The sequence below is a fragment of the Oreochromis niloticus genome, linkage group LG15 (genome assembly GCF_001858045.2).
Source record: "Oreochromis niloticus isolate F11D_XX linkage group LG15, O_niloticus_UMD_NMBU, whole genome shotgun sequence".
NCBI classification, from domain to species: domain Eukaryota; kingdom Metazoa; phylum Chordata; class Actinopteri; order Cichliformes; family Cichlidae; genus Oreochromis; species Oreochromis niloticus.
Genome location: NC_031980.2, coordinates 30,754,450 through 30,774,535, shown reverse-complemented (window position 1 = coordinate 30,774,535; position 20,086 = coordinate 30,754,450). Strand labels below are relative to the sequence as shown.

Here is a 20,086-nt window from a genome sequence, read left to right as displayed (position 1 = left end):
AAGTCCAAAAAGCTACAATGTGCACAGACACACACACACGCACACACACACACACACACACACGCTAACATTGTTACTTTCAGATTATTGCAATTCCCTCCAGAGTAACTTAATACAGAGCTACTTGACTAAAACAGGAAAGCACTTTGAGAATGCTGCTTATTCAATTTTCTTTCCAGCAATCCATAAATTGCTTCCAAATCAAATTGCCCAGCAGTGCACTGTAACACAGACCAGGTCAAGCCATAGGAATCATTTCTGGAATGAATTCAATTTAATCCTTGGGATATTGGGATATTGCAACCCCAGTTGGCACCGTGTTAGATTATGCTACCTTTGTATGATATATAGCCTTTGTTCAGTAGGCCATAAAGAAACCTGACCATCATTATAAAAATAGGGCCTGAGATATTTTTAGTCTCATCAGACCCTAATTCGCCTCACCTTTCCCAAAGCATCCACTTCAGCCACAGTTCTCTCTGTTTGGGCGATAAAGTCTCTGGCTGCTTCCAGAGTGTCGTTGACGGTGTCATGGTCCTCCATTAGCCTCTGCAACTTCGCCTAGGACGTAGGAAAAGAAAGAGAGCACCATTTTTTTTTCACCAGAGATTTGAGTCCAATACTTTTTTGGGGGTTTGTTTGTTAGATATTCTTAACATGTTCTAGGCTTTCCTGCAGATTCTGATGAAAATACTGCTAATAAGTGCCAATATGTGGTTATCATTGAATAGGTTTACAAACATACACATAAATTTCACAAGAAGATTCTAAAGATTTGCCTGTTTAGTCCTGTTTAAAGACTAAACAAATGTTAAAGTGGTTATATATATATTCCCACAGACTTTAAGCCAAGTTTTAAGTCTGATGCATTTTTGAAATAACTGCTTCTTTAAAAAGACTAAAGGGCTAAGACACCTTATCACTGGCTTTACTTTGGAAGCAATGTTAATCTTTCATATGCAGCGTAGAAGTATTCGTGTTTGCATATATTTTTGTTGCAAGTAATTTTAAATGTCACATAGTTAATAGCTATGCTATTTAATAAAAAGTCTTATTTATTGGAATCATAATATTTATGCTGTTCCATTCAGGCAGTATGTTAGGCATGTATGTTACAGATAATAGATTCAGCATCCACACCCCACTTTTAATTTCACCGCATGACTGAGTATTGCACAGAGATGAGATCATCTGATTGGCTGTGGTCAGCCAGCAGCATACAGCAGCATACTGGTGTCGACCAGTCTGCTGAGGCTAGGTAGAGCCCCGGATTAGGAGAGGCTCTGTGTTTGGCTAGGAAGCTATTCATGGCAGACACCCTGATCATGGAGATCCCCACTCCTGATAACACGCATGCTCACAAGTAACCAAATGCAGAGTCCAACAGGAGCTGCTCTGCTACATCCCTGGATTTCAATTATGACCACATGTTTTTATGTCGACAATTAAAATTTTGACTCTATTATAAAAAACAAAAACTGTGCTATAGCTAGATAAAATGTTATGTCCTTTGTTCTGACCAATTAAACTTTAAAATTAATCTTAGGACTCATAGAAATCCATCAGTATCTGGTCTGAAAAGGAGAGATATTGGGCCATTCCATGTCAAGTCAGCAAATTTTTACATTTTCTGCTCAACCGTCTCTAAATTGCCTAGAAATTTTATGGAGTATTCACTAGTTAAAAAAAATATTTGAGCACACACTAGCTAACCAACTTCACATTGCAAAAGGCAACTAGTGACAATGTCTGAATGGGCATACATATGGTTATATTTCATAAAAATGCAAAAGAAAACTTTGAATATTTTTTTAACATGAAATTGTTAGTCACAAAAAGGAAGGAAATTACAGGGAGTGCAGAATTATTAGGCAAATAAGTATTTTGTCCACATCATCCTCTTCATGCATGTTGTCTTACTCCAAGCTGTATAGGCTCGAAAGCCTACTACCAATTAAGCATATTAGGTGATGTGCATCTCTGTAATGAGAAGGGGTGTGGTCTAATGACATCAACACCCTATATCAGGTGTGCATAATTATTAGGCAACGTCCTTTCCTTTGGCAAAATGGGTCAAAAGAAGGACTTGACAGGCTCAGAAAAGTCAAAAATAGTGAGATATCTTGCAGAGGGATGCAGCAGTCTTAAAATTGCAAAGCTTCTGAAGCGTGATCATCGAACAATCAAACGTTTCATTCAAAATAGTCAACAGGGTCGCAAGAAGCGTGTGGAAAAACCAAGGCGCAAAATAACTGCCCATGAACTGAGAAAAGTCAAGCGTGCAGCTGCCAAGATGCCACTTGCCACCAGTTTGGCCATATTTCAGAGCTGCAACATCACTGGAGTGCCCAAAAGCACAAGGTGTGCAATACTCAGAGACATGGCCAAGGTAAGAAAGGCTGAAAGACGACCACCACTGAACAAGACACACAAGCTGAAACGTCAAGACTGGGCCAAGAAATATCTCAAGACTGATTTTTCTAAGGTTTTATGGACTGATGAAATGAGAGTGAGTCTTGATGGGCCAGATGGATGGGCCCGTGGCTGGATTGGTAAAGGGCAGAGAGCTCCAGTCCGACTCAGACGCCAGCAAGGTGGAGGTGGAGTACTGGTTTGGGCTGGTATCATCAAAGATGAGCTTGTGGGGCCTTTTCGGGTTGAGGATGGAGTCAAGCTCAACTCCCAGTCCTACTGCCAGTTTCTGGAAGACACCTTCTTCAAGCAGTGGTACAGGAAGAAGTCTGCATCCTTCAAGAAAAACATGATTTTCATGCAGGACAATGCTCCATCACACGCGTCCAAGTACTCCACAGCGTGGCTGGCAAGAAAGGGTATAAAAGAAGAAAAACTAATGACATGGCCTCCTTGTTCACCTGATCTGAACCCCATTGAGAACCTGTGGTCCATCATCAAATGTGAGATTTACAAGGAGGGAAAACAGTACACCTCTCTGAACAGTGTCTGGGAGGCTGTGGTTGCTGCTGCACGCAATGTTGATGGTGAACAGATCAAAACACTGACAGAATCCATGGATGGCAGGCTTTTGAGTGTCCTTGCAAAGAAAGGTGGCTATATTGGTCGCTGATTTCTTTTTGTTTTGTTTTTGAATGTCAGAAATGTATATTTGTGAATGTGGAGATGTTATATTGGTTTCACTGGTAAAAATAAATAATTGAAATGGGTATATATTTGTTTTTTGTTAAGTTGCCTAATAATTATGCACAGTAATAGTCACCTGCACACACAGATATCCCCCTAAAATAGCTAAAACTAAAAACAAACTAAAAACTACTTCCAAAAACATTCAGCTTTGATATTAATGAGTTTTTTGGGTTCATTGAGAACATGGTTGTTGTTCAATAATAAAATTATTCCTCAAAAATACAACTTGCCTAATAATTCTGCACTCCCTGTATGTTTTAAATCAACTTTCATGCTGGATTGAACAAACACAACAAGTTAGTCTAGATAGTGTCTCTAGATAGTGTAATCTCAATAGAACAAAATTCTGGAATTTCCAAATGGTATCTTAACGATAACTGAGAACATAATTTTGTTAATTATGTACATATTTTTTATTTTTATGACCTTTTCCTCTCCTCCTATCCAACCTCTCAGGGCAGATGGCTGGCCTTCCCTGAGCCTGCTGGAGGTTTCTTCCTGTTAAAAGGGAGTTTTTACGTCCTGCTGTCGCCAAGTGCAACAGTGGGTGTCATCTGATTTGAACTTAACCTATTCTACGACTCTGAGACCTACTGCCCTTGAGGTCTCTGATAATTCAAGTAAAGTGTGAAATATACTAAGTGGCATTACAATGTGATGAGAAAAGGGTTCATTTATACAAGTAGTCTTGCAAGGCCAAGCTGCTATGACAAACAACAAGATCCATTCCAACTGAAAATATTTTAAACATTTGCTCTATCATGCAATAGTGTGATGGGAAATTTATGGCAGTGAGAGATATTGCAGATGCTTCAAGGTTATAATGAGGAAGTTATAGAGTAAATGCTTCCCGGATGTTTAAAAAAACACCCCCGCTCTCGGTCTATTCAACATGTACATTATGTGCATCTTAGTGTTTTAGCAGAGCAGTATTTTGTTTTTTTTCCCTCTGGGGATAAGACTCACAGTCATAACTCTGTGAGTTGGCTGGGTGCATCATGAGAAAGTCAGTCATGTTTGTGTGTGTAGGCTGTGGATATTATCGTGGGAAAAACACTTGCATTGCAATGTTGCTTTTTCCCCTGTGCAGGCCCCCTTCTAATGTAACTCCCACAGTTGGTTTTAAGTTTCTGTTCTCATCACCTAAATACCACAAGTAATAGAGTTCTCTGACATGACCGGCAAAGTACAACCAGATCTCCTTCTCTCACTGCTCTTTTGTAACTGTGCATTTTGGACTAAGGACACGCTGTACTTCTGTTTTTAAATGGCAGGTACTAGTGTGAAAAATCACACCTCAACACTGTTTGAAGTATTCTGAGTTGGAAAAAAGAAGAAAGAAGCCATTCTATAGAACTAAAAACTAACAGAGGATCAAACTTAGCACAGAGTGCTGGGCGTAGATGGGAGAGGGAAGTAGGGCACTGTAAGAGCTGAGGGGGGTCACAGGAAATTACCTCATGCCTCTGGAATTTGAGGACACTAGCTCGGTTCTTATTCTCCGTCTCATGCACATTGCTGTCTGCTTTCACAAGAAAGCCTTGAGCTTCTGACAGTCTGCCGGAAAAGCGGGACAAGATCTCTCGGACAGACGGGAGGCGGCTGTTTGTGATCATCAGCTTCTTTTCCAACTGCCGAATGCGGCCCAGCACTGCAAACACGAACAGAAACATTAGCTGAAATTTTATCACCACTGCTAACACATTGGAGTGACTTAGGGTCTGTTTCTGTAGAACTTGTGAGTCTTTTCATCCACAGCATTTATATTGTAAATGGTAAATGGACTGGTTCTTATGTAGCTAATTTTTACTCTATCTGAGCACTCAAAGTGACCTGCTACATACATTTGTATGCATTATGTGATGCAGCAAATGTTTCTCCTCTATTCTTTTAACCTTTTAACATCTACCAGGTCATGACTGAACCACTGAACCAGTCTCCTACATGCATGTTTGGCCTTACAGTTCTCCTGTGGTATGATTCCATTGGGATATAGGGGGTAGGTATGAACCCAACCCGATACCTTAGAAGGTTGCCACCATTCAGCTCCATGCTAAATAGTTAAGGCCACCAGCCTGTTTTCCACATGTGCATGTTTACAAAAAATGTGCATGCTTTGAATATGAAAATAATGTTCATATAATGTTGCATCTCCAACCCTTGCTCACTACGGTGTAATAGGGATATAGTGAGGTAATCATGTGCAGGTGTTTGCCGTGTAGCTGTTGTGTGTCTTACAGTCATGGGCCTCTGTGGACTCGCCAGTGGCGATTGGTTCTCCTGGAGAAAGGTCTATTTTCCTCATCAAAGCCACTATTTCCTTAGCGTCCTCTGTGTTCTTTCTCACCACCTCAGGATCCACTTCCTGCTGGATACTGTACACCTCCCAATCGTGGATCATCTCTGTATGAACGTGTAACATCAAAACCCAGTTAAGCTAGCTAAAATACATTTAGACGTGGCACACAACTTCACTGTTTAATTCACCGGACACAGAGCAGCAAAACAGGCTTTTGCGTTTGAGCTCAGTTGTTCGATACCTTCAATGCGTATGTTTAGATCAGTCAGATTTATGCTGAGCTGTTCAGCGAGTGTGAAGGTCTCCAGTGTGTCATTATCCAACATGTTCCACAGAATGTTCACCACACTTTCCTGAAAAGCCACAAATAAAGAGATAAGTCAAAGCCTAAAATCAAACATTTTAATAAATGTAAATAAATGTAGCATCTTAAATGCTGTGACAGGTTATTATTTATAAAAGCATAAGAATATGCATTGGGAAAGTATGACCTGCAAGTTGATATTGAGTAATATAATTTCTACATTATTCTAAGTGAAAAAATAGCTAGACTGCAGACACACAAACACTAGCTTTAAACATCTAAAGGTTTGATGGTGCTCACCGATTTCCCTAGCTCTCTGATGTCCAGTACCACAACATCTGCGGCCTCTTTCAGCTCCTCAATCTGGGCCTGCACTACAGATGACTTGTTTCTCCAAACTCGATACCCAGTCTGGAAGGAAGACAGGAGTGAAGTAGAAATGGTGAAAACTCACTGCAGGAATTCATGCATCAGAATTTAAATAGCAGCATTTCTGTCTGTCTCTGTAGAAATATCTTACATTCCAAACATTTAAAGCTAAAAATGTAAAGGAAGCTGCAATAGAGCTAACATTGTAATATATTTGTGCAAAAATAAAGCCAAACTATCAGAATTAATTTGAAGGTAAACGATGAACAGAAACTGAATGTTTTGGGTGTAGTTGCTAATTCTTGCTAATTTGGTGCTATGCAAATTGTATTATTGTAGGGTCTTTACCTTACAATATTGTTGTGATGTGGCGATATATAAATGAAATTGAAAAAAAAATCAAATCAAAATAGTAAAGTTGTGAGGTCGAAAACCAAAACAATGAGCTTAAACAGTAATGCTACAGAAGCTAAAATGCTTCATACATTTGTGCGGCAACTGTCAAGCTTCATGACAATTCTTAGATTCATCAATATGAGCAATGTACTTCCCAGCACACATACACTTTTGCACATTATTTGTATAAAAAGGTTTTACTAGTGCAGTTTTATTTTATCTTTATAGCAGTAATACATGTAAATGTGCATGTACCTGCAGTTGATGAGCAGTGTAGTTGTAGTATTTCACTCTATCGTTAGCAGCAGCACCTGTGGTAATGTTCAACACTCCAACTTTTAGCTGGTCCAGTGTCTTATTGGAGTTCTCCATGTCTTTAATCAGATGCCAGATACACTGATCACAAGCTAAAGTCAGGAAAAAGAAGGAAAAACTCAACTTGGATTACAGCTGTTCACACAATTTTCCTTTAGTTAGTGGAATTGCTGCTGCTGTTGTTTGTTGCACTTACTGATGTTGCACAGGTTGACCGTTGAAGGCTCTGCCAGGCATCGTCCTGTATGCATATCACAGAAGCCACTCTCACAGTCACACTCTATTAAAAAAACCCAACAAAAAACAGACACTTCATTCAGTTTAAAATTTTCACCAGCTGGAAACAAGACATGTAAAATCTACAGATGTTCACTTGGCTTGAGGCCTGCACATCTGTCTTGTGGTTTCTTTAGTGTGTGACTCCTTATTTAAGCAGCTGTGTATGTATATAGTTTTGGAATTGGGCGGTGATGTCATCCAACTCTCTGGTGATAGTCACTGGCCACAGAGACTATCACAGCTTCCAGCAGATGTTCCTCTGACACCATTAACACCCGAGGTCGGAAGTAAGAAAGTAAAACATTTACTGTTACTTTCCTTACATTGAATCTTGGGTGTCTGTGCTTTACTTTACTTTGGATTCCTTACTTTTTCTGAAAAGGCTAATTGCTATCAGGTTTAAGACATTTGAGGGGAATACATAAAAGACAATTCTATTATTATGTCCAGCACCTACACAACAGATTAAAAAGGCAAAAAACCCACATCTAATTCATGATGTCAGTCCCTTCTCCGATGGGATCAGGTCCCAGTGTGGATGTGGGTGGGAGACACCCTCTCTACTTTTAATTAGACTTTTAAAATTGAAACCGGCCACAGCAGATGGGCCTGGTTCTATCGAAGGTTTCTTCCTGTTAAAAGGGAGTTTTTCCTTGAGTGTTGAGGTGGCTGTTGAAAAGTAACACTGAAAAACGCAACACTCTTAACAGCTCAGCAAATTTATATTCAGTTGAATTGGTATTTTTAAAAAAAAAAATTATTATATTCCAATTTTTTACCAGAGTGTTTTTAAAAACAATTTTTTGTATTTCTACTTAAGTGAAAAATTTGTACTTTTACCGTGTCCAATGAAGACTACAGCAGCAGTGGGTGTGGGAACGTGAGCATTCAGTGCAGTCTTTTCCTCTGGGAATCTACACTGAATGTTTTTAACAAATGCTGATTATGTCAAGTTATCTACCCTACTGTGTACAGGCAGATAACTTACTTTGGCAGCCAGAGGGGCTATAGTTCCAGTATCCTGGGAGACAGCGCTCGCAGTAACGACCTCCAGCCCCCGGGCGACATGGACAGCTGTGGGTGAGAGGATGGCAGGTGGACCGGAGGGAAGCTGGCCCACAGTCGCACCTCCGACAGCCCTGACAGCTGGAGAAACCCGAGTAGCCTTCCTAGATTACAAAAGTGAAAAACAGTGTTAGACTCCAGTTATTGGGTCTTTTCGTTCTGAAGCATGATGTATAGCATGATAATATAAGAGACAAATGCTTTGCTCAGATGTCAAAATACAGTTCGTAGTAACTACTGTAGATCTTACAAATAAAAATGTAGACAAATCATTCAGCTGTAACTGCTTCCATCTTTTTTATATTCTCACTTGAGATTTCAGCTGCTTTCATCTGCAGCTTTCACACTTCATGTAACAGTTGCCCTGTTTTCAGTACTTTTCTCTTAACCTCACAATGACCCTTGCAGACATTTTGTAACTGCAGCTTTTTGTGCTTTTGCTTGAACTCATGTATCGACTTCTTTCGTCTTTCATCTTTTCATCGACACACGCAAACATACACTCACAAAAAAGAAACTAGACCTATTTTAGCTTTTACGTTGGCCTTTTCTTCTAAAGAATATTGGCTTATTTATTATATGTTCTAGTTATTATTCTATTATTACATAGGGAGGAGCTTTGAACTGCCTTCTTGAGTCTGCTCCTCATATGTTCTATGAAGTTTTATCCTGGGCACTGGCTGAGTGATGTAAGGGTGGTCCTGCCCTGTAGCCACTCCATCCCAGTCTCATAACAGAATATGAAATAGTCGGAAAAAGGCTTTCTGTTTGTTTGGGAGGATTAATTTCTAACTTATCTATTTTGACAGAACGTTTGTTTGATGTCAGAAAAAGTTGGAAGGTGTTACCATGGTAGCCAAGAAAACAAAGTGCATTTTAACCCAAACCATAATCTTCTATTATTATTCTTACCTAACCCAGGAACTTGCCTAAGCCTAGTTGTCAGTGCCTAATTGTAAACTAAGGGACACATTTTTATTAATAAAGAAGAAATAAGAGTTGCAATAAAGAAGCTCATGTGCTGTGTCTCACCTCACACTGGTCGCACAGCCGTCCAGTGACTCCCGGCTTGCAGTGACACACTCCTGTCCTGTCATCGCATGAAGAGGTGCCACATTTGTCACACTTGCACTCTGGAAAAGACACGGGATGTATGGAGTGATGAGAACACCAGAGGTCAAATTATGTCACGAGTATGGTGGAAAGGGTTATTTTTGGACTCGCAGGGCCTCTAAAGGCATACGATAATCCTTGATATGGAATTGAGACCATGTGTTTTTGACACAGAGCAACTTCAAGGTTGTGTGAGGCTAAAAACTGCACTTTTGTCACCTTTTGTCATCTCTTTCAAGCAGCTGAGATTAAATTGAGTAAATAAGTTGTAAAAAATATTCCTCCTTTGAAGTGCTTTATGGCGACTTCAGGACAGTGTGACACAATAGTGCAGCTCAATGTGTGCAGTCTGCAATGAGCTGTTGGAATGCCTGACTACTGTCACTGAGTTTATGACATGAATGTCGAACAGCCAGCCAGAACAACTGCATCAATAAACTTCATTAATCTCCCTTCATTACATTACATGCCCATCTATGTAACTGGCTTAAAATACACAAATTACATTGTCGGGGTATCATGTGAGAGCTGCCATAAAATATTGAGCAACAATGCTTTCATGCATCAAACATTAGCCATCCCATAGGAAATACCCCGCAAAGTATGGGTATTCACCCATTATCCCCACCTCTGCAGTCCTTGGCACTGATGGCATCGCCATAGAACCCCGGGGCGCACCTCTCACAGTTGGCACCGGCAGTGTTTCCCCAGCAGTGCTGGCAGTGGCCCGTCACATTGTGGCACTCGTTGAAAATCAGGTTGGGGTCAGTGTTACCATTGCAGTCACACCTCTTACAGGAACTACCAGTCGTCATCGGGCTGCCATAGTAACCTGGAGCACACCTGGATGGAAGAAAACTGCAGATGACTGAGAGCCTCACTGTCTAACACAGTAAAGTAAAATCTACTTTTGGATAGTCTTTTTGAACTTTGGTACAAGACAAGCAAAGTTAATGATTGTTGTAGCTATTCCTAAATTGGACATTATTCAGTTTTAAATGTTAACACATCACTAATAGCCAATGTTGAGTAAGTAAGATAAAATAAGTGTGAATGTTGTGAACCTAAATATATTTTATGTGTTGCATTGACATGAAACTCTGCTCAGTCAGTAACATGTACCTTTTTATTGAATGCACAGATAATGCAGTTATGTTATAATTGATTTACATAATTTACTGATTGCTTGTTCAAGGCCTTCTCAGCACAGACCTCTCACAGTAATTTCCAGCGTAGCCCTCTTGGCACTTGCACCGTAGAGTGGCACCTCCTTTGTCACAGTGCACTGCAAAGCTAGGCGGACACACAGAAGAAAACAGTTTTGAGATGTCTTTCAGTCTTGTGGCAACACAAGCAACAGCAGAGCAGCTTACTTATTGGATGGGATGGGGAGGGGGCAGGCACACGGTTGGCAGGTGTGGCGTCCACCCAGGCCAGGAGTCAGAATGTAGCCATCTTCACACATTTCACAGAAATCACCCATGCTGTGGTCTTTGCAGTTCTGCGAGAGGAAATATTATGTTTACGACAACATTTGTGTACCCGGGCACCTTACTGAGTGAAAGGCAGTCAACTTACTATACAGATGCCAGTGATGTCTTCACAGTAGTCAGCATGCCCCTTGCAGTTACATGGCAGGCATTCGCTTTGCTCACTGAGGAAAAATCCCCTGCCACACACCTGCAGTGGGAACAGAAATGTCAGTTTTCTGTAAAGTAAAAATTTGTAGAAAACTCTAGTTGGGTTAAGTAGACACACTAACTGCAGGTAAGAGTCGAGGAACACTCGAAGTTAAGTTGATTGGTTGTTTCAACTTCTGTTTAAACAACATCCTCAGCGCGTGAAAAGTGGAATAACAGTGCTAAAACTGTGGGTTCTTTACTGGAAGCATAAGACTTTGACAGGTGGATCTCGGCAAAGGCAAATGTAGCTGGCAGCTGCCCTTTAAGCTTCTCCTTGAGTCACTGAACTTGGAGCATTTATAATGGAATTATCTGACAAATAGTTTGTGGTACAGCAGCTACAGGACGTTTGTGATTCAGTTTTGATAAGTAAAATTTGAATATCTATCTATCTATCTATCTATCTATCTATAGATAGATAGATAGATAAATATAACATGACAGAAAATAAAATACTAACATTGAAGCCAAGTGTAAAACAGTGTGTGAAACATCAGTGGCTAAGTCCATCTGTTATATACAGTCTATTGTCAGGGTAAAGCAAATTTAATACGAGTGAATCTGCCACATTACTAACGTTTTATACCGGGACTCAGTTATATGGTAAACTGATGTATATGTCAGGTGCCACGTGCAATATTCCTTCATTAAATGCAAAATGTTGACTGATGGTGGTGATAGAGGGAGAATGTTCAGGTGCATTTTCTTCAGGGACTGAGCTACTGACCTTAGCATTTAGCGTTGGGGCTAGGACTGATGTCATCGCTAATGATGACTGCACAGAGTTAACTCTAACCCTAATCAGCTGTTAAGAGATTAAGTTCACAAAATAGAGCACAATAAGAGACTTGATTTGAAATGTAACATCTCGCAGATTCTTAAAGTATGCTGTTTTAGCATGTGGCTAAAATGCAGCTTAACTTTAAACACCAAGAAGCTGCTTGATGTTCAGTAACATTAAAATATTATAGAACCAAATACAGATAAATACCACTAACATATCCTGTGCCCTCTGTCAACATATAAGAATGCTATTGACCTAGGGTTCTCAGTCATGGCTCTCACCTTCTGGGCATTTTAATCGATGGTGGATGATTTAGCAGTTTCAACACACAACTCGATAAATACAAAATTGCAGCATCCCGACATTTTACAGAACATCAGTCCAAACACTACATCCTGTCTGATGTTTGTTCTGACGACGATGTGATGCAAGAGTTCAGAGGCGTCACGCACACACTCGGCCCTCTGAATATCTTTGATTGTCTGAAGCAGCACCATTCAGTGAGGTGTACAGTAGCACTTTGTTTGCAGTAGTCTGCAAGACCACCATAGTTTGATCTCCTTGTTCCACTCACTCTGCTGGACATTGATGCTTTGCATTCAGAATAACCAGATGATGGAACATTCCAAAGACATTCAGTAGTGTATACCCACATGTGATTCATACTCTCCTTTGATTTATTCACAGATGGGCTGCGACACAAAGACGTTATTATGTTGCAAGCTGATGTGAAACATCCTGCAAACAGGAGCTCTTATTATTCTTGCTGATCCATTTCCTGCAGGCTTCCCTGAGTCTACAGGAAAAGCATCCACAGAGACATCTATTATTATCATCACGTAAACACTCATGTGTAAACCTTCCATGTATACACATACTCCTATTAATTGTGGCATTGGGATCAGTGCTCAAAGGAAAAAAAATATAATATAAAATAGCCCCAAATGTTAGTTCAAGCTATTAGAACTAATGAGCCTAAAGTTTATGGGAAAACCACAAAGATCCCAATTATCTATCATTTGTAAAAGCACATTAAAGTCTTCTGAAATAGTTCAGACCTATTAACTGTGTGACAGTCTGTGATGGGTCAAACAGCTGCAGTTCATATACACAGGGCAATAGAGGAAGGGGGGCTGAGGGCTGAGGTCTGGGAAATGGATCAGATGGTGTACTGTTAGGACTTGGAGATCTTTAGACTTGAATGTTAGGGCGTATCTCTTTTTACAAGATGGCCTAAACAGAAGAACAAACAATTACATTATACATTATGTTTATTTGGCCATAAACAGAAAGACAGAAGAGAAATGCAAATCACATTCATACTTAAAACAGATTTCTTACAGTTGATATAAATACAAATCATCAATATCATATGACCGTATTTGTCAAGTGATTTTTGTCAGTTCAAGTTCTTCACCATGATAATCTGACATTTCCCCAAGAAGTACAAAACAGTGGTAACCAGATAGCTTAGGTCAGCATAAAGACTGAAGCAAATTAAACTGATAACCAAACCTCCATCTCCGCACAACCTCATGCAGCTTGTCTGGGGAAATGCTGAGGCATTCCCAGGGCAGCTGAGAGATGTGATCTCTCCAGTGTGCCATGGGTCTGCTCTTCCTTTTGGTAGGACATGCCCAGAATACCTCACTCAGGAGGCATCCTAATCAGATGCCTGAACCACCTCATCTGACTCTTGTCAGTCTATCTTGAGAATCACCAAACTCAGCCAATTTCTAAGGGGGAGACCAGCCAAGCTTCACAGAAAGCTAATTTCTATTGTATGTGTCTGCAACCTCATTCTTCCAGTCACTACCCAAAGCTTGTGACCATAGGTTATGGTGGGGAAGTAAATCGACCGGTAAATTGACAGCTTTGCTTATACAGCTCAGCTCTCTTTTCACTGTGACTGACTTGTGCAGCATCTGCATCACTGCTGACATGGCCAAATCTCCCCTTGTTCATGAATAAGACTGCAAGGCACTCTTTGAATAGCCACTTCTCCCTGACCAGGGTGGGCCCTCCACCATTTTGCGGCTGAGGACTACGGCCTCAGACTTTGAGGCACTAATGCTCGTTCCTGCTGCTTCACACTCAGCACCACCTGATGAAGCTAATAGGACAGCATCATCTGCAAAAAGCCAAGATGAAGCCACCAAGGCAGGAGCCTTCTGCCACTTGTCTTGATGGATGCTCAATCATCCAGATAAAGAAATCCCAAAAAGTTTGTTCCGTTCATCTGGATGTAGCGTTTTTAGTGGCTTTCATCCAAGTGATGAAATGTTTCTCCCTTTGAAAACGCTACGTCCAGATGAACAGAATAAACTCTTTGGGATTTCTGCCACTTGGCTAAGTCTAGAAATCTGGACCATAACAATTATGAACAGAATTGGTGACAAACAGTTTGGATCAATCTTACAATTTTACTCTCAGCAAAATTAATGTATTTAGGTGAATATTGCTTTTGACTACGGTTTCAACATACTTTTGATGTGTAAGAATGCTTATGTTGCTCAAACAAACTAAAAAAAAAAATCTAAAGCCTTTCAGCCACTTCTTTAAAAAAAATAAATAAATAAATAAAAGAGAGTGCAGAAAGAGCAGAAGAAAGGGTTTAGGGTTTAAGTGAGGTTATAGCCACATTTAAAACAAGCATAGTTTCAGAAACTACATCTTTCAAATGAAGTCTGCGGCCTCACAGTGTTTGTGTTATTAGATTTCCCTTTGATTATGCCAAATAGAAATAGACTTGATAGCCTTGATAGAAACTTAAACCTGAAAAAAAGCCCTTAAACCTGAAAGCATTAATAACGTTCACAAACATCTGAAGCTCTCTGCCAGCTGTGAGCACGCTTAGTAATGTGAACAATCTCTGTGTCCCTCCTACACTGGGAGGGCAGGACAAAGCTTACATTCAGTATATTATATAACCTCGATTTGTTTTTTAACTGAAGATAACTTTTCCAATGATTCACTCACTCTGACATTTAGGTATTTATCAGTATGTGTTATCTGTGTGATGACCTATGCTCTGAGGATGGACCATAAGGCAGGTATCACACGCAAAAAACATTATATGGCTCCACAGATTAGCTTGCCTAAAATCAACACCCTGTCCCATAATATGGGTTCAAATTTGTACAGCCATGCCACATCAATGTAATGTGTACATGGAGCTTTTATCGTGGATGTGTAGAGTGCTGTTGCTTATAATATATGCACTTCTGCCTGCTTTTTGAGATTTTCCTAGGACAAGGGCACTATAAGTGGATTAAATGTTAATGCTTGAGGGTTGAATGTCATTTCCGCTTTGCCTCCCAAATGGAGTTATTTGCTGTACTTAGACTGACCTTGAAGGGATGTAGTCATTTAGTCATAACTCTTCTGAACATCCGGATATACCCTCGGTCATGAGAATCACATCCCGACTATAAGTGACTTTGCTCATACAGAGCTCATATTTATTGTCACAATGTAAAGTTATAGTTAATAAATATCCCGGTTTGCTTAAAGTGCTAGAATTATCTCTAACTATAAATTTATATTATATTAAGAATGTGTTGCAAGGGTTACCAAGACACCATAAAAACTTAATTTTTGCAGTGATTTGCAGTATTATACAATAGTCTTGAACCACCCACTGATCATTTCTTTATACTTGTGATTTTTTTAAAACATGCATATATTTTTTGGCAATACAGTATAGAATGCAAAAACAGCATTTGTCCAATTCCAACGAGCCAGTGGGGAGTCCAGTCCATGGCTGATAGTGCTGCATTGTGTGTTTCTCAATCCGGGTATGCCAATTGGATGTTTTTCAGATAGTAGTGCGAGGGTTATTACAATCAGAAGATACTTTTCTGATTTCATAATTCCATCAATTTTGACAAGTCTTCCAACACCACTGGCTGAAATGCAGCCCCAAACTATGATAGGGCCTTGAACGTGTTTTAAAGATGGCTGAAGACACATCTTCTGTACATACTGATGACGATATGAGCATAAAATTTTACATTTGGATTCACCACTAGATAAAACCTGTCACTGCCTTTCACTGGCATCTTTCAGCCTTTTTCTCCCTGTTTCTATTCCTTAAGAATGACTTCACGACAAGTACTCTTTCACTGAGACCATCTCTGATGAGGCTCCAGCAAAGAGTAAATGAATAGAAGAGTAGGCCCTTCAGTAGAGTAGAAAATGAAAGTCCAGTTTCTTCTCTACTGTTCTGTGTCAGATGTTTGCTATATTTTTTTCTGTTGTTTAGAATTTAAAAGCAAAGCTCAGACAAGGTCCGTAAACACTGCCCTTAACCATAACCACTCTTGAGGTCTAGTAGCTGCACTAGACAATGCAGTCATTGTATTTACATCAGGCACTGGGTTGTCATAAACAGAACAGCCTATAATGAAGATGCATAAATGGACTTTTAGAAGTCAAAGATTTAAGTACTTGTGGGTTTGGAGCAAACTTTGATTTCGGGATCTAATAGCAAGTTATTCTTTGAACACTGAAGGAAAGAAACACATCTCTGACTGCTTTTCCAGAAGACCAGCTGTTGTCTGCACTCACAAACAAACACCGGCCTGAGTTGTATTATAACATAAAGAAGAAGAAAGAAGACCAGTGTTGTGCCGTATGATCATGCCAGGGTTTTTATATTATGTGAAAATGCACATGCAACAACCTCAGACTTTCACATTATCTATCTCCATGCATCTTTTCCCACAGTCTAAGTTTATTATGATCATAAATTCAACACTTTTAAGTTAAGCGTGTGAGCTTATAAGTATTAAAGCTATTGCCAATGGAACTGTAGAGTGTGTGCCAGTAGTCATTAATGGCTTCCATGCCCTTACTGCGTATCGTGCCCCCTCCCCGTGCTGTTGCTCAACATTTTGTAGCTGCTTTCCATTAGAGAACTGTCAGGGAGGGGCAGGAGGAGCAGCCTGTGCCTGAATCACATACAGTAACTCAAAGCCTATCAGAGTTGTTGCCTTGGGGTACCTCTGATGGTATAAACACACATGCGAACCCAGAGCAAGACCACTGTGAAGTTTCTGTGTCCTCAGAGAGCTTTGCAAAGAACCCAAACTCCCAAGACATCATTTCGAGCTTTCCAAAAGCCTGTATACTCAATCATAACTCAAAGAAAGTCAGAAAGTGATAACATTCACAGTATACAAGCTAAAAAGAAGGAAAACCAAATGTGACTTACTTTGAGAACTGACTGCTGTTGTTCCCCAGAAGTTATTCTTGCAGTCGATAAGAAGATGCAGAGAAAGCAGAAGGGCAGAGATTTTGCAGCCATATTTGTATTTGCCCACTGATCCTCCGTTTAAGTCTCAATCAGTGTCCTCTGGCTGTAGGGAAGTCCCTGGGCAGCTCCTTTTGATCGGCTGCACCCTCTGGCTTCGCTTTTCCACAGCTTGCGACGTCCAGATCCACCACTGCCTCTTATCGCGGCCCTAGCTGAGTCCTGTAAAACAAACTTGTGTTGACTGCTTCCCTTCCTCTCTCTCTCTCTCTCTCTCTCTCTCTCTCTCTCTCTCTCTCTCTCCCTCCCTGCCCCGATTCCTCTCCCCTAGTGGACCTGCATCTCCCCTGAGCCTGTGCCTAAATCACATACAGATGGGAAGACTGGAAACCGAGACAAACAGTGAGAGAGACAGAACAGCAGACAGAGTGGGAAATGAGCCACAGAGGGTTTGTGTCTGCTGAGCACGCTAGGACAGTGTAGCCATCCAAACTGTTCAACACCCCCAACTCAACTGTCAGACTCAGACTGAGTGTTAAACCCTCGTCTCCATTTGTAGGACTTTGGCACCCTTTTCACCTTGAGCTCAACACGGGATCCCTCCTTCTGTTGTTTCCCCCTCCCCTTCCCCTTCCCCTCTGGTCAGCCAGGGTGGGCAGAGGGTCTAAAGCTTCAGCACTCACTCTGCGCTCAGCAGGCCGAAAAGAAAAAGCTGCTCTGATTTTCTGGCCCATCTTCTCTTCACAGTCCTAGACATGAGCCTTCTCTTTGTTTTGCAAGGTTAGATCATCAAAAGCTGCAAAGTTTGCAGACACAGTGTGAGTCTGTTAACAGGAAGAGACTGAGCATGACACTTCCAGCACAAAGAAGGCATTGTCAGAGTCTGAGGAAGGTATTTTTAGATTCAGATTCAAACCGATGGGTAGGTATAACTCATGACTCTGGAAGTCACACTGGTCCCAAGATAGACTTTTTTTTTTTTTAACACCACAAAGATTGTGTTGTAGGCAGTTCCAAATATGTCCCATTATGCACCATGTCTCAAGTAACCAATAAACACTGGTTATGTTTGGCAGTGATGCATTAAAACAACAGCATTAAGAGGCCTGTTAGGCCAGGCCAGGTTTACCCCTCTGAACAGAACATTGACATAAAATCTGAATTCTTCTCACTCCTACAGTATTTTAAGTATTACAGCTATTTCACATGATCCATATCCAGTCTGTCTTTGTCTTGTCTCTGTGTTCTGTCTTCAGCATCTCCTGTTAGTGTCTTTGTGCTTTCCCTGTCTTGTCTAGATGATATTTTTGTAGTCGTGGTCCCTGTGTTTTTTCCCTTTATCTCCCCAGTCCCAGTGTCAAGTTCACGTGTCTTAGGTCTCAGTGTATGTTACTTCCTGTTTTATTTTGACATTCCCTTGTCTCCTATGCGTCATGTTCCGTTAGATTATGTTCAGCCATATTCCCTGGGTGTGTCCTCTACTGTTTCTTGAATTCATGTGTGTCTTTAGAGTCCTGCACTTGGGTCCTTCATTTAAAGTGTTGTTTTTGAATCTGACCAAATTTAAACACAGAAGGTACTAATCTAAACTAATTTCTGTGTTTCTGCATAAGTATTCTCAAATAAGCTAGGCATAGATTTTTTTTGTTTGAATTCTTCTTTTTCTCAAAACTGTGAAATTGGGACATTAAAAAGCTGAGTTCCTTTATTTCTGAGGAAAAAAACTTTCACACTATTTAAGCTCCATCTTTCTTTTTTTGTTCAATAGCACTAAAATGGGCAAATGTGAGTAAAAAATAAAATATAAAGTATCAGTCCTGACTCTGTTCTGAATCACTTTTTTTTGCCTAGCATTGTGTTACCTGCCTGAAAAGGCAGTGATGCCATATCAGAGTTAATTGCTACCTTAAGAATAACTGTGTCCTTAAGTGAAGACTTTCTGAGTGCAATTTCAGCCTTCATAAAACTTCTATGAAAAGTAAATAGCCTTAAACTGCACTAACAACCAGGAGGCTGAAGTTAATGTTACTTCATCCACATTCTGTTTATTTCACCAGCTCACTCAGAGGGTGGAGGCTCTCTCTCCATGTTTGGTCTGCTGCACATTGGTATTCTCAGCACAGCCACAGTATAAACACCAACGATCACTCATGGGCCAGGGTCATAGGCAGTGATAGGGGAGGTTTTCACAGCAGCAGCACTGCATTCTTAACTTCTCTACAAAGGAACGAGGTTGTCCCTTTGGGTGGTCTTCTCTGCCAACCTATTCAGCTAAGGCTATTCATGTAATCAAAGGCCACTGCTGGGTCTGGCAGCCAAGGGATACAGTGTGCGTGGCACAGTGTATAACACAGAGCAACACCGCCCTCTGAGCCAAAACCAACAGGGAGAAATCCATCTGCACTGCTTCGACTTAATATAATCGGTAAAGCTTTGCCACAACCACAGGGAGTTACTGACAGCAAACACATGTATTTCTGATGTCTGTCCTGCAGTACAGCAAATTCTAATAATTACAAATTAGATCTTGTGCTGTACATTAAACCATTCATCACAATTTCTCTAACTGACTTCCTGTAAAGTTACATTTGAGTAACTTCTTTCCCCCAAAAAAGAAAGACAAAGAATGAATTATTATATTCGCAGTGATTCTGAAAGCAGCCAGCTACATTCTTCTCCACACTGTTTTTTAGTTTCAGACACCTAAGAGGCCAAAAAGTCCAAGGGGTCAGATCTGCGCCTCCTGCCTGTGGTGTTTCCTTACTCTCTAAACACAGAGAAAACTGTAACCTCTATCACAGCAAAGATCTCAGATCTCAGTTGTAATAAAAAAACACACCATGCTTGACAGACTGTTGAAGACTCAGTATGATCCTGTGAATAAAGTGGTGGGAGGGTACAAAAGCGCTACAGTTACACTGGAGTGAAAAACCTGTAGCTGATTTTCACTGGGTAAGTGCTTTGACTTCTACCCACTGATTAGGTTTAGGCACTAAAAACTAATGGACTATGTTTAGGCAAGACTGTGTAACAGCAACTCTAGACATTCAAAAATCATGTGCTG

At 40.5% G+C, this 20,086-nt stretch overlaps 1 protein-coding gene across 1 annotated transcript in view; it reads right to left on the bottom strand.

The window, feature by feature from the left end:
- lama4 (laminin, alpha 4) overlaps nt 1-17,574 on the bottom strand; it is a 32,998-nt gene extending 15,424 nt beyond the window's left edge. Inside the window, exons 1-14 of the mRNA XM_005457921.4 lie at nt 16,984-17,574; nt 10,881-10,982; nt 10,676-10,803; nt 10,515-10,595; nt 9,931-10,145; nt 9,222-9,322; nt 8,113-8,293; nt 7,042-7,125; nt 6,786-6,937; nt 6,066-6,176; nt 5,703-5,814; nt 5,401-5,565; nt 4,620-4,813; nt 445-561 (exon numbers count right to left, since the gene is read on the bottom strand). Coding sequence (XP_005457978.1) covers nt 445-561; nt 4,620-4,813; nt 5,401-5,565; nt 5,703-5,814; nt 6,066-6,176; nt 6,786-6,937; nt 7,042-7,125; nt 8,113-8,293; nt 9,222-9,322; nt 9,931-10,145; nt 10,515-10,595; nt 10,676-10,803; nt 10,881-10,982; nt 16,984-17,076 — 1,836 coding nt within the window. The 5' untranslated portion in view covers nt 17,077-17,574. The remainder of the gene's footprint in view (nt 1-444; nt 562-4,619; nt 4,814-5,400; nt 5,566-5,702; nt 5,815-6,065; nt 6,177-6,785; nt 6,938-7,041; nt 7,126-8,112; nt 8,294-9,221; nt 9,323-9,930; nt 10,146-10,514; nt 10,596-10,675; nt 10,804-10,880; nt 10,983-16,983) is intronic.
- Between the last annotated feature and the right edge of the window lie 2,512 nt (nt 17,575-20,086).